Source organism: Salvia miltiorrhiza, chromosome 1 (genome assembly GCF_028751815.1).
Source record: "Salvia miltiorrhiza cultivar Shanhuang (shh) chromosome 1, IMPLAD_Smil_shh, whole genome shotgun sequence".
Taxonomy (NCBI): domain Eukaryota; kingdom Viridiplantae; phylum Streptophyta; class Magnoliopsida; order Lamiales; family Lamiaceae; genus Salvia; species Salvia miltiorrhiza.
The window spans coordinates 5813472-5826773 of NC_080387.1; the positions used below are offsets into that span (position 1 = coordinate 5813472).

The 13302-nt window shown below is 46.1% G+C and overlaps 1 protein-coding gene across 1 annotated transcript; it reads right to left on the reverse strand.

Moving 5' to 3' along the window:
- Positions 1-10407: 10407 nt before the first annotated feature.
- Positions 10408-12441, reverse strand: LOC131008735 (uncharacterized). The gene is made up of 3 exons (XM_057935798.1): positions 12238-12441; positions 10948-12060; positions 10408-10869 (listed from the first exon to the last, which is right to left on the reverse strand). Exons 1-3 carry the CDS (start codon positions 12439-12441, stop codon positions 10408-10410), a joined length of 1779 nt encoding a protein of 592 aa, XP_057791781.1.
- Between the last annotated feature and the right edge of the window lie 861 nt (positions 12442-13302).

Sequence of the window (13302 nt, forward strand, 5' to 3'; positions counted from 1 at the left end):
AAGAACTGGAAATAGTACAAGTACCCCGAGAGGAAAATTGGAAAGCTGATCTTCTGGCAAGGATGGCCAGTGCCGTCGAACAATCATGGAACGATGAAATCACACTCCTGTTTGAGCCAAAGAGGAGTTCAGAGGTCCAAGTCTGCACAGTTGAAGTTGGGAACGATTGGCGAGCTCCAATTATTCATTTTTTACGAACAGGGGAAAGAATGGAGGAAGACACCTCAAAGTACGCCAAATATGAGAATTTTTGCTTGATCAGCAACCAGCTTTATAAAAGATCTTTCACACATCCGTTCCTTAAATGTTTATCACCGGAAGAAGCAGAGTTTGCTCTAAAAGAAATTCATCAGGGTTGTTGCAGGAACCACGCAGGATACAAGGACTTGACCAGAAAAATCATCAGAGCAGGGTTTTATTGGCCCGGCATCGACAGAGACACCAAGGCATATGTAAAGAAATGTGGATCTTGCCAGAGACACGCGCCAAGAATTAATATCCCAGGGGAGGAAATGGGGATAATGTACTCAGCACATCCCTTTGACAAATGGGGAATTGACATCGTAGGCAAACTGCCAACGGCACCAGGAGGAAAGTGCTTCTAGATAGTAGCAGTAGACTATCTTTCGAAATGGGTGGAAGCAGAGGCTGTAACAAGGGTGGATGAGACCACCATCGAAAAGTTCATCTGGAAAAACATCTGTTGTAGATATGGGGTGCCCAGAGTTCTAATATCAGACAACGGAGCCCACTTCACTAGCCGAAAAATTGAAGATTTTTGTTCAAGAATGGACATCGAGCAAAGATTCGTCTCAGTGGCTCATCCACAAGCCAATGGTCAAGTAGAGTTGGCTAATCGCACCATCTGCGAAGGCATCAAGAAAAGATTGGAAAGAAGCACAGGACGATGGGCAGAAGAATTGGACACGGTTCTGTGGGCACTGCGCACCAGCCCAAAAACAGCTACAGGTGAAGCCCCGTTCACCTTCGTTTATGGCTCAAATGCGGTCATACCAGCAGAAGTAAGGCTAGAGTCACATCGAATTCGTACATATGATCCAGTGCAGAATGAGGAACTACGCAGACTCGAGCTGGACCTCATAGACTTAAAGAGAGAAGAAGCTCAAGTCAAAACAGCCAAGTACAAGAGTATAATCAAAGCAGGATACGACAGGAAGATCAAGCGGCGCCGACTCCAGAAGGGCGACCTAGTACTCAAGCGCGCGGACGCTCTAAAGGCCACTGGGAAATTTGAGGCTAATTGGGAGGGACCTTATATTATCACTGAAGTCTTAAGAGGCGGAGCGTATCACTTGTCTGATCAGGATGGGAGATCTCTTACAAGGCCGTGGAATATCAACCATCTCAAGAAATTTTATGTATAAATCTCAGATATGTGCGGTCGTCGTGTAGACCAGATACTCTTTTTCCCCACAGGGGTTTTAATGAGGTCTGGGGCCATGGTCATCATCAATAAAGATCTATGGTTTTAGGGAAAACTTGCTTCTTATATCTTCCATTAGCATAATTTACAACACATGTCACGAGGGCATTAATTGCACAAATTCAAGGCATAAATTGCACGACGAGGGCATCAATTGCACAAATTCAATGCATAAATTGCACGACGAGGGCATTAATTGCACAAATTCAAGGCATAAATTGCACGACGAGGGCATTAATTGCACAAATTCAAGGCATAAATTGCACGACGAGGGCATCAATTGCATAAATTGCACGACGAGGGCATCAATTGCACAAATTCAAGGCATAAATTGCACGACGAGGGCATCAATTGCACAAATTCAAGGCATAAATTGCATGACGAGGGCATTAATTGCACAAATTTAAAGCATAAATTGCACGACGAGGGCATCAATTGCACAAATTCAAGGCATAAATTGCACGACGAGGGCATCAATTGCACAAATTCAAGGCATAAATTGCAAAACGAGGGCATTAATTGCACAAATTCAAGGCATAAATTGCACGACGAGGGCATTAATTTCACAAAATCAGGCATAAATTGCATGACGAGGGCATTAATTGCACAAAATCAAGGCATAAATTGCACGATGAGGGCATTAATTGCACAAAATCAAGGCATTAATTGCACAAATTCGAGACATAGATTGCACAAGTCTAGGGCGTCAACAGTACAAGCTCAAGGCATCAATTGCACAAGTGTGGGGCGTCAACAGTACAAGTCCAAGACATCAATGGCACAAGTTCAGGACATAGACTATGCAAAGGAGGCATTACTGGCAAGAACTCGTCTGTGCCGCTGCTGCCAACTTCACTAAAGACCTCATTCACAAAATTCAAGACGTTAGCCATGACAACAAAAACATTGATCGCAAAATAAGGGCATAAATTGCGATAACAAAGAACCACGAGGACACAGATGATAACTTCAAGTTGGCGCTGATGGGAATGATAAAGTAATCGCTCAGTCGAAACCCCCCCCCCCCCTTTATCAAAATAGAAAGCACAAATACGCTCCAACGCATGAAGCACTCATAAAAATGCCACTATATCCTTATCAAGTCCAATCTCAGCACGTTTGACTGCAACAACAATGGGAAAGATGCGAAATAATGACCGACATTTGCGAATAAAGGATGAAGAGATAATAAACGAATATGAGAGCTAGCACATAGTGGGCATTAATTGCATAAGCTAAGGCATAAATTGTAAGCATCTAAGGCATTAACTACATGATACAAGGCGTGAATTGCAAAAGTCTAAGGCATTAATTGCATGACGAAGGTACCAGTAGTAATCGCAAAACCTAAAAGACGACGATCCGGATCCCCGGGCTGCGCAGACCAGGGTCCCAAGTCCGCGCAGGTGAGCACCTTGTCTAAGTAATCAGCCGAAAATCCCCATGGTTAAACCACGGGCCCAAATGTTCTAACATAAGAGCGCAAGGCATTAATCAAGACTATGGCCCTAGTTATCATTGGAAGAGTAATCCGATGCGGGAAATGTCATTTCACAAACAGCAACAGAAAGCTTGTGAGTAACACATGACGCTTGCGAGAACACAATACGAAATAATGAATAACTACTGGAAAGGGGAAGATATCAAAAGATTCATACAAAAGACAAACAAATTACACCAGTTTTTGGCCAACAAAAGTCTCGGAGCGAATATACAAAGTTTTCAAATAAAAAAACAGAAATGCTTCAGAATCTAAGGATTAGGGGTTGGAGTCGGGGGTTTCTCCATCTGCAGCTCCTCATCCGTATCACCGCTCCCATCCCTACCGGAGGGTTCACGCTACGCTGACTCATACACTGGAGATGTCGGCACCGCTACGACTATGGGAGCTGGCTCATAGAACACCCCACCACCCGAGTAGTTACCCCGAACCGATCGGATACGAGAACGAATCTCGTCCAGATAAGGCGTCCTGATAAAGGGCTCAGTAGGAAGGTCAACGCCGCGGCCCGTCGCAAACAAGCTAATAGCCTTGTCTATGACGGGAAACCACCATTCGGGAGTTGGTCGTGAGTCAGCATTGATACCCAAAATTCCTCCAAGAGCATTCGAGTCGATGGCGTTCAGCACCGCATCATTCTCACACAGGGCCCTTTGCTCAGGGGAAGCTTGGATCAAGTTGAGGGTGATCTGGGTTGACTCTTTGACGAGCCATTGCAGCGCCGGAGCTGCAGCATTCAGCAACTCGGGGGTACGAGCGAAGGCGGTGATGGTCTCCAGTAGCATGATGCGCAGGAATGCATGACCCTCCGAAGGAAGAAAGTAGCGTAGTCGATATTGCCGGGTGCCACGCTGGAAAGCCAGATTCTCCTTAGCCACGATCTCCTTCTTGAGAGCAGCCAGTTTCTCTGTCCAATCTTGAGTAACCGCCGCGAGCTCTTTCTTTTTCTCCTGGTTTACACGTGCCAACTCTTCCCGAACTCGGGCCAACTCCGTATCGACAGACAATCTCTCAGCCTTTAACTTTTCGTTCTTCTCTCGTAGAAGGCGAGATTCTTCTTCGGCGTGAGTACACCGAGCCAGCGCTGCTAAGACCTCCTTATCTTTGGTCTGAACCTCGCCTTCCGCACGGAGGAGACTTCGAGCAAAAGCCAAACACTCAACCCTGGCCTGCGCAGATAATAAAGAAAAGAAATTGAGGGAACATCCATCTAAAAAAAAAAAGAGCACATCATCGCAAATAACGACAGTTCACCGTCTCAATCGTCTGCACAAGGTCATCTGCCATTTGCCTGCGGGTCAAGGACTTCCGAACTTGGAGGTCAGCCGGAGCGATCTGGGCGACCATTTGAGACCGACACTCTTCGCCGGTCAAATGTCCAAGGGCACGAGGGATGATGCCCACTCCAGAAGACGCCCCAATGCCGAGAGGACGGGGAGGAGAAGCGGGCATCTGAGCAGAGGAGACGGCTGACGAAGCTGTCGTTTGAGCTTTGTGCAAATAAAATATCTTGTGCCCACAACTAGACTAGCTAGTGGTAAGTCCAGAGTCGAATCCACAGGGAACTGAGCAGTAATTCCTCTTGCAAGGGTGTCACTAAAAAAGTTTCGTATCCTGCAGTGTTCTGACCACAACGTGCTTATGGGCAGAACGGGGTTTCCAACTAAACTGAAATAAAGGTAGATAAATCAAATAACAAAACAATTCTGACTTGCGTTCGAATCACTAAACATGAACTAGGCACTCGATCATTGGTGCAAAGATAAATCACTATACTCGCATACCAGTGGTTATAGGCATAAGAATTGTTGTGCCCCTATTGTCACTCGTCACGTACACAAAAACCCCTTGCCCAATCTATCCTTTCAGTTTATGATCCCTTAGAAGGGTCAGCTAATGGAAATCAACTACCCCGGGCAACATCCACGCTCTCTGCGATGGTCTATCGCTAGTTGTGCTTTGCCCAGAATGCTTTAAGCTCTAGATAGACCCACTTGACTCTTACACCGATATTTCACAGCAGTCACGGCTCCAACACCAGTTGTACTATTTTGGAGGTCGATGGCAACTAGCCTTGTGCCCAAATTATTACTTGTGGTTAGATCTCCCTAATTGACTAGTGACCAATTAATTAACCAAGTTGTTTCAACCTTTTTGGAATCAAACCTAGTGTATCGGGAATATGCTCATACAGTTATTATGCCCAAATTAGACCTCTCGAGTTAGGTGTTCATGCTTAGATCATCTTGCCCAAATCAGAATATAAAACTTAGCCAAACATAAAATAAATAACAAAGGCAAAAGACATAAAGGAAAACATAAAGTAAAAACTGAAATAGAAACTTACTTAAGGCAAAAGGGTACTTACGGCCAAAAGTGCCGCAGAAAACATGAACAGAAAATTAAACTGCTATGCCCATAAGGGGCGACTACTCCTACCTAACTATGGAAAGTAAAACTACAGCAGTGGTCTCTCAAAAATTCGTGCCTCCCTCTCCCTTTTTTCTTTTTTCTCTCCTTGAATGATTCACAGCCATGTGGTATTTATAGGCATGAGTTAGGGCTACACAGGCTGGGCCCAAAAGGAGTGGGCTGGAATTAGGGCTCCTTCTGCCCGAGATTTCTTTCCTTATCCAAACCTCAAGGGATAAGGTTGTTTTGATTTCTTTCCTTATCTACATCCTCTGCACTCTTCTTCTCTGCCCCGTCTGTACCTTCTGCCCACAATCATCTTCTGGTGCAACTGGGTCCCGAACGGTACTTATGGGCAAAGGGTCGGTTTTGCCTTGAGCAACTCCAAACTTTATCTAAGCTTTTGTAACCTGCTGCTCCAATCTCCAATTCGCTATGTAGCTGTGCTCATACTTCTTCCCCGAACCGAAGTCGCATTATGCCCAGAACCTTCTTCTGATGCAACTGAATCCCGCGCGATACTTATGGGCAAAAGGGTCGGTTTGCCCAACATCCTGCTTCTCGGACTTTTGGTCTTCAAAACAAGCTTTTGAGTGTCCCAAACTCCTCTGCTTCAAACTCATGCCTCTTTCGCGGAATGCAGCAGCATTATGCCTTAAAAGCACGTTCTGCCCAAAGAATGGGCCTGCCCTGGAACTACGCCCTCCCAGGCGACTGACTCTAGCAAAACAAAGGAAAAAGACTCTATCTAGACCTAAAACAGACACGAAAAATGAGCACAAACATGGGCTCATCAACGGCACCCTCCGAGATCAAGTCAAGGGTCTCTGGCGGCGCAGCCGGCGTTGTAGCTTTCTTCTTCTTCTTTTGTTGAGGTTGCTTTTTAGTCGGAGCACTTTTTTGTTTCCTCTAAATCAGAGGATTTCTCTCTTCTGAATTTTCTGCATCCTCATCGCGAAGTTGGAATGGACTGACTGGTGGGCGTCGAGAACCCGAAGACCCCGCAGCGATGGCTTGAGCGGCGCTGCCTATGGTCTGCGCAGCTGGGACCGATTGGCCAGCTCCTGTTTGAGTAAAGTTAAAACTTGCGATGGTGTTTTCCACGACTCCATACCTGGCATAGATTAACCAACATGAAAAACACGTCATAAACATATCTCAAGAAACAACGTGAACATCAAATAAGTTAAGAGAAGTGGACACGAATGCAGAACAGAGTAAATACTAATATTAAACAGCAACAACACAATCAATACCCACACGGGACAAAGGATAGCGGGAGAATAAACCTGCACCGGCCAAGACGGAAGCCTTAGTCACTAGTTCTTTCACCTTCAAAACATCGTTATCTCGAGCTTCAACCAAACGCTTTAGATGGATGTCTTCAATGTCAGTAACACGCGCAGAGCTGGAGGCGGAAAGATGCTTAGTGTGATGCCACTGAAGTTGGGCGTCGGCGCCGATGACGTCTGGCCAAGTGCCATTTCGAGTTTGGACAAAAAAGTATTTGTCATGAAAATCTTTGTCTAGAGAGGTCAATTTGTTCATAAAGGCCATATAACCACCAGCCTTGGAAGTAAAGTTATAATGGGACCCGGTCCGTTTTAGAACGTGGGTCTTATGGAATAAGGCGGCGCTTTAAGGATAATTATTGGCGGCGCAGACTATGTGCAATAAATGGGCCCGACGAATAGAAGAAGGAGAAAGTTGGAAAAAGGGAATGCCATACAGGTTACATAATTCGATCAAAAAGGGGGAGGGAGGGATTCGCAGTCCCGCATCTACTTGATGTAGCCAGACCGGAATAACATCGGGATTAATGCCCCGGCGAGTATCAGGCATATCGGAAGTGGGATCAGCCGGATTTTGAGGCCGGATTTTGTAATACGGATCGCCAATATCGATACGAAGAGTATCCCTTATCGCTTTCAGGGACTGAATAGGCAAGGTGGATTGGGGAAGTTCAGACCCTACGCCGGCCATGGGTGATGCGAAGCTTTGAACGGATCGATAGTACAAAGCGGAAAGGGGAAATAATAAAAAATCACCGAGAAAAAAGAGCACAATACGAAAAAATAGAGGAAGGAAAGAGCGGGTACCTGGTTAGACCTAGCAGCGGGGAGGGCATTAAAGAGGAAGAGGACGACCGGCAAGAAAGAGGAGATTGAAGAAAAGATGAAACACCAGAGAGCGTAAGAGAAAAAGAAGAAGAAGAATGGAAGAGGAGGATGGTAAGTATTTATAAGAGACGAGAATTCAAAAGGGCAGAAGAGAGGGAAATCATTAGGGCTGACACGGGCCCAGGAAAAGAAGGGCCCAGATCACATCATAAAACGACGGTTGGGAATGAAGGGCTTAGATTGAATTAGAGACTGTGAAAAGATACGTACGGGGAACAGTGAAGGTGTCAGGCATTAAATGAGAAAACGTCACAGACAAGGAAAACCCCGCGCTGATGGGAATATGCCAGAAGTCTAGTGCAGCTACGAAAATTCAGAAACTCTCTTTTCGTAGACTAGGGGGGAGTAGCTGATGAGGAGTAAGGATCTCATCAGCCATCCTATTCCAGAAACGTCGAATCAAGCGGCACAGACCTAAGCCTGCGCAGACCAAGAAGGAAACTGATCTAGACTCTAGGTGCACCTGGCCAGGAGGAGCGGAGTCGCATCGTGCAAATATGAAAGCAAGATAGCGGCGCAGACAAAAGTCAGCGCAGACTAGAAGAGTTAGCACGACACTAAAGCAATACCCGGAGAAGAGTCAAAGAAAGAAGCGGCGCTGATGGAAACGAAGACTAAAAGAGCCGCGGGGATAAGTCAAGGGGACGACACATATGAAGGACCCAAGTACGTCTTATATAAAGAGCAGCGCAGACAAAGTTCTACCCCAGTTAAGGACAATACGGATAAAGGTTAGACATGATAAAGTCAGCGCAGACAAAAGGTCGTCCCAGCGGAGTCAGCGCAGAAAAAGAATGGAAGCAACCAATGTCGAAAATCTAGAAAGGCCACGTACTCAACGTAAAGCTGCGAGGTAGTTAGGAAAGTTTGTTAGAGGACAGAGAATCATTCACCTACACCGCATGTGGAGCGCGTGAATGACTTGTATAGACCCTTTTACCCTTCGCCCTAATGTAGTCTTATAAATACTCCCTGTAGTTCATTGTAATACACACGCAACAAATTACTCTAAAGATTTATCTGCAAGTTTTCAAGCGAGTTCTCATATTGTGATACAGGTTACTCCGATTTCTCTTTCCAGCATGTTTAGATCTAGGTTAAAATTTTGAGCTTCACCAACGACATTGCACCATATTGTCTCTCGTCATCTGTGGATTAGTGACGAAGGCGAGGATGATGTGATGTGGTTCTACATCAACGAGAAGAGGGTTTGCCTTTCTCACGCCGCTTTCGCTCTTGTGACCGAATTGCCATTTGGGCAACATCCCTTCGATCCAACAGCCAGCCACGATTTAAGCAGGGCTGTAGCCTTCAGACGAGTTTCTGGCGGGCAGCTCATGTCAGTTCAGGAGTTGAGCAGCTTTTTTTTTGACCGGATGGTGCATGTTGTCGACCCCGACGGCGGGATAGCACTGCGTGTGGCCCACCTGTTGGTGCTACACGCATTTGTTTTGGGAATGGATTTGCCACGACCCGTGGAGCCCTGGACGTGGGCTTTGGTGGAGGACTTGTCGGAGTTCTCCATATTTTCTTGGGGTGGGTATGCATATGATCGCTTGAACTTCAGGCTCCAGCGGGTCGCTGAAGGGTTGAAGTACCACTTCTATGGGCCTTCTTGGGCTCTATATACTTGGGGTCTTGAGGTTATTACCGGCTTGGGCAGAGCCGTCGCTATATGTAATGCCGGTATATACCCTAGATTCAAGAGGTGGACCTTCTTGAAGCACAACATTGAAGATTTGCAGCCCCTATTTGAGACAGAGGTAATAATTTAAGTGTTTATTTGTTAATTATATTTTGTGTTATGAATATTAATCATCAAGTACATATATTTTTAATTGTAGGACAATGAGATTTATGAGTTGCAGCCCGATGAGCACGAGGTGACGATGCGTTATTGGCTATCGGTTGCGTATGAGGGAGGTGTCCAGTTTTCAGGTCCGAGCGTCTTCGGCCAAAGGCAGCCTCGACCGAACCTGAGTGGTGGGGACCGCTCCGAGGCATCTATTCAGACGGAACTACGACATCGCAGTTCGAGATGCGAAGATCGGGGAAAGTGGCAGAGACCATTGGTGGTTTCGTCCTCATCGAGTAGTGGCCACCAGGATCAGAGTGGCGGCGGCGAGTGCCCCGTGACTTCCGGCCGGAGGTCACAGAGTCACAGGAGGCCTAGGTACGGGGGAGAGAGCAGTGCTCATGGGCCTTCTGGTTGGAGCGAGCAGGATTGGCAGCGCATGGACCACATGGTGCGTGAGAGTGAGGGCAGGGTAGCGAGGCGTTTGGAGGATGACCTATTCACGAGGCTGAAGAATTGGGCCGAGGAGACATTTGGGTGTATGCGTTGCCGATGCTCGCATAGCACCGATGTACAGCAGCCCAGACCTGCTCCAAGACCTCACTCGGAGAGGCGACGTGAGCCCGAGCACGACCCCAGTGCAGAGCCCGAGCACGACCCCTGTTCCCCATTGCGGCGTGCATCCTCGGATGCCCCATCGCAGCAGAGGTCCCCTGCACACGAGTCCCCTATACGGGATGCGGGTCATTCCGCCGGTGATGATTGGCAAACCCCATCGGGCCCGCATACTGGTTTTGGTGTGCCTACGACTTTTGGGGCTGGCCTACACTTGACCCCATTCGGTGAGTTGAGTTTGTATATGGGGCCACGCTACTCGTACACTAAGTAGCCTTCTAGTTCATCACACCCATTCGAGCTGCCTCGTTCTTCGCTGCCGATTCTTAGAGAGGCTGGATATTCTCAACAAGAGATGGTAATTGTGTTCATGAATAGAAATGACATACGTAATGGCTGCAATCGCATGAGAACACGGCATCTGGTCCAGGTCGAATTCGTTGCATTCACAGCTCTGCTTTTAAAGGTCAACCATATACTGGTGACCACTAGCACGAATCCTGTACTTTCTCTCGGCGGTCCTCTTGGCTGTGTAACGATGACTTTTTACAAGTTCTGCACTGAGCTTCTGGTTTGCCTCCGGAGTCAGATGTTCATCGCTCTCTTGTGCGGCCGCAAGCCTATCGTTGAACCACTGCTCGATAACTAATCTGATTGCCTCCAACATACAGCAGATGGGAAGACTCCTGGCCCACAACAAACGTGCATTAAAACTCTCGGCCGCATTGGATGTAAGGAAACTGTAACGGGAAACAGGACATTGTGATCGTGCCCACTTCTCCGGTCCTACGCGCAACAACTTCTCGTACGCCTTTGGCTTCAGAGCAGCCATGGCTGACATTGCACGTGTGTAATCTGATTGCTCGTAGGCGTATGCAGCTTGGCGGAAAAGCTCAGCAACACCGGGCCCGTAACCCTTGATCTTGTTCAACAAGTGGTAGTAGCAAATACCGTGAGTAGCATTTGGAAACTCGCTCTTCACAGCATTAGCGATGGAGACATGCGCATCAGATACAACAAGTAAGTTCTCGGGCTCGTCGCAAGCTTGTCTCAGATGTGACATGAACCACTTCCACGACTCATCATTCTCGATCGGACCGACACCAATCGCCAAGGGAAAAATTGCATCGTTTCCGTCTTTTGCCACAGCGAAAAACAAAATGCCACTATTTTTTCCCTTCAGGTGTGTGCCATCAACCACAATCACTGATCGAAGGTGAAAGTAGAAAGGTGAGATGAAAGCCGCAAGAGCAACAAACAAATATTTGAACCGGCAGTCTATGTCTACTTCCAAACCAATCAAGGTGCCAGGATTCGCTTCCCTCAGGGCATACAGATATCTTGGGAGCAGGAGGAACGAATCATCAACTCGACCGTATATCATCTCCATCCTGAGATTTCTTGCACGCAGCACGACATCATATTTGATTTTGATGCCGAAATCGCGTACCAACTCCGCCATGATGGATTTCGGCTTAATGACCTCTCCATCATAGCATATTCTGTTTGCCACATACGCTGCAATCACCTTCGAGTATGCCTTGATTTTTTTAGCTGTGCGCAAGTCCCCTTCGCATGAATGCTCTTTCAACTTATGCACTCTCCACATCCCTCCGCCGTGACTAGACGCACGAAGATCGAAATTGCACTTGTCAGAGTGCTTGCACGTGAAATAGACCCGTCCCGGATCTGAGCGGACAACTTTCGTCTCAGTGCCTCGCTTCATGTTCCACAAACCAACAGCAATGATCAGGTCGTCTTTGCTGTTGTAAAAAGAATTCTTCTGCAGATCATCAACTCTAGAATGGTCACTCTCGCGAGCAACCAGCGAAGCCGAGGCGTCCACTGGAATCAAGGGAACTAACCAATTAGTTAGATCACCGGTTTCGACTGTCGAATTTCTGTCACGTGTTGTACTTTGTCGGATCCAACCTGCTCGCTCGATCTCCGTGAAATCGATTAGATCGTCGTCTAATAAATCCTCAGAGGCATCAGAAGCAGTGCCCACCTGGAGCGCAGGGTCAAAATCTTCGTCATCTTCCTCAGAATAATCATCGTCTCCTGCTGCAACCGAGGCTTCAACTTCGTGCTCAGGTTCCTCATCTGTCCGCACCTTGTTCAATCTCCCACATACTTCATTAAAACTTTCAGTTTGATTCCATGCAGATTCGTCTAGCGGTTGTCCATCCCATGTAAAATATTGTCGTGGAGGCGAGCTCTAGCGACCATGAAACGACGTATGATGATACGGCGTCTCATATTGACTGCATTGTGCTTCATCTACGTGTACCGAAGGCTGAGCAAAATCAAAAGTAGGGATGTAGGCTTCTTCAATTGGACCGTTGTAGTGCTCAACGTACACCATGGGATAGTCGGCAGTTGCCAACAAGGCTTCCACGTCATCGTCTGTGGTCAAGCCATATTTCGTCTCCCTACCAAATAGATTGGTCGTCAAATAATACAATTGGTAGCTCGAGCTCAACGAATGCGTCATCATAATATTGTTGATGCTGCACATCAGGCTCTCAATAGTTTCGTTGAGGAGGGGAAGGACCTCTGTAGCCCCACCAATATAGTATATACCATCGACGACTCCGTTGTATCTCACATATATGTATCTAACGAATTCCATCTATAAAAACACATAAAATATAGTATTAAAATATGCTTAAACGCTTTAAAAATTCACAATGAACCATAAAAAGCAAGTAGCCGCCAGAAAATCATTGGCCGGCGGCACTAGTCGCTGACCACCTAGTGGGCGACGGCTAGTGTCGCCGGCTAATGATTTTCTGGTGGCTACTTGCTTTTTAGTGTTTAACACAATCAGTTAGTGTTATCACATACAATAACAGCTTGTATTTGTAAATTAATAATTTCTTCTCATAAATATAACATAAAACATGCAAACTATTAATTATACAAACAATATATGAGAAAATCACCTATTCAAGTAGAATTTGAACACCAATTGCACCGCCTATCGCACAAAACCACTTGTCAAATCTTGAGGGTTTCAATTTCTCAATTTTTTAACTCAACTCGCGAATCTACGAGTATTTGGATTTATGTTTTCTCATTCACAAATGCAGCCTTATTATAGACTAATATTATATTCCTTTGTACAAATTCACGTGAAATGTATTGTTCATTCAGTATAATTCAATCTATTATTCAATGTGCAATGAAATGGATGCAGAAAGTGAGCATTAAAGCCTCATTACAATCCAAATTTTTGCAGTCACCTTCTCTCTTATTTCATGTCGACATGTACTTTTTTAACTAAAAATTAACAAAAAAAATAGAAATACACAAAATAAGGATACGTATGTTACTTTCAAACATTCATAACAAG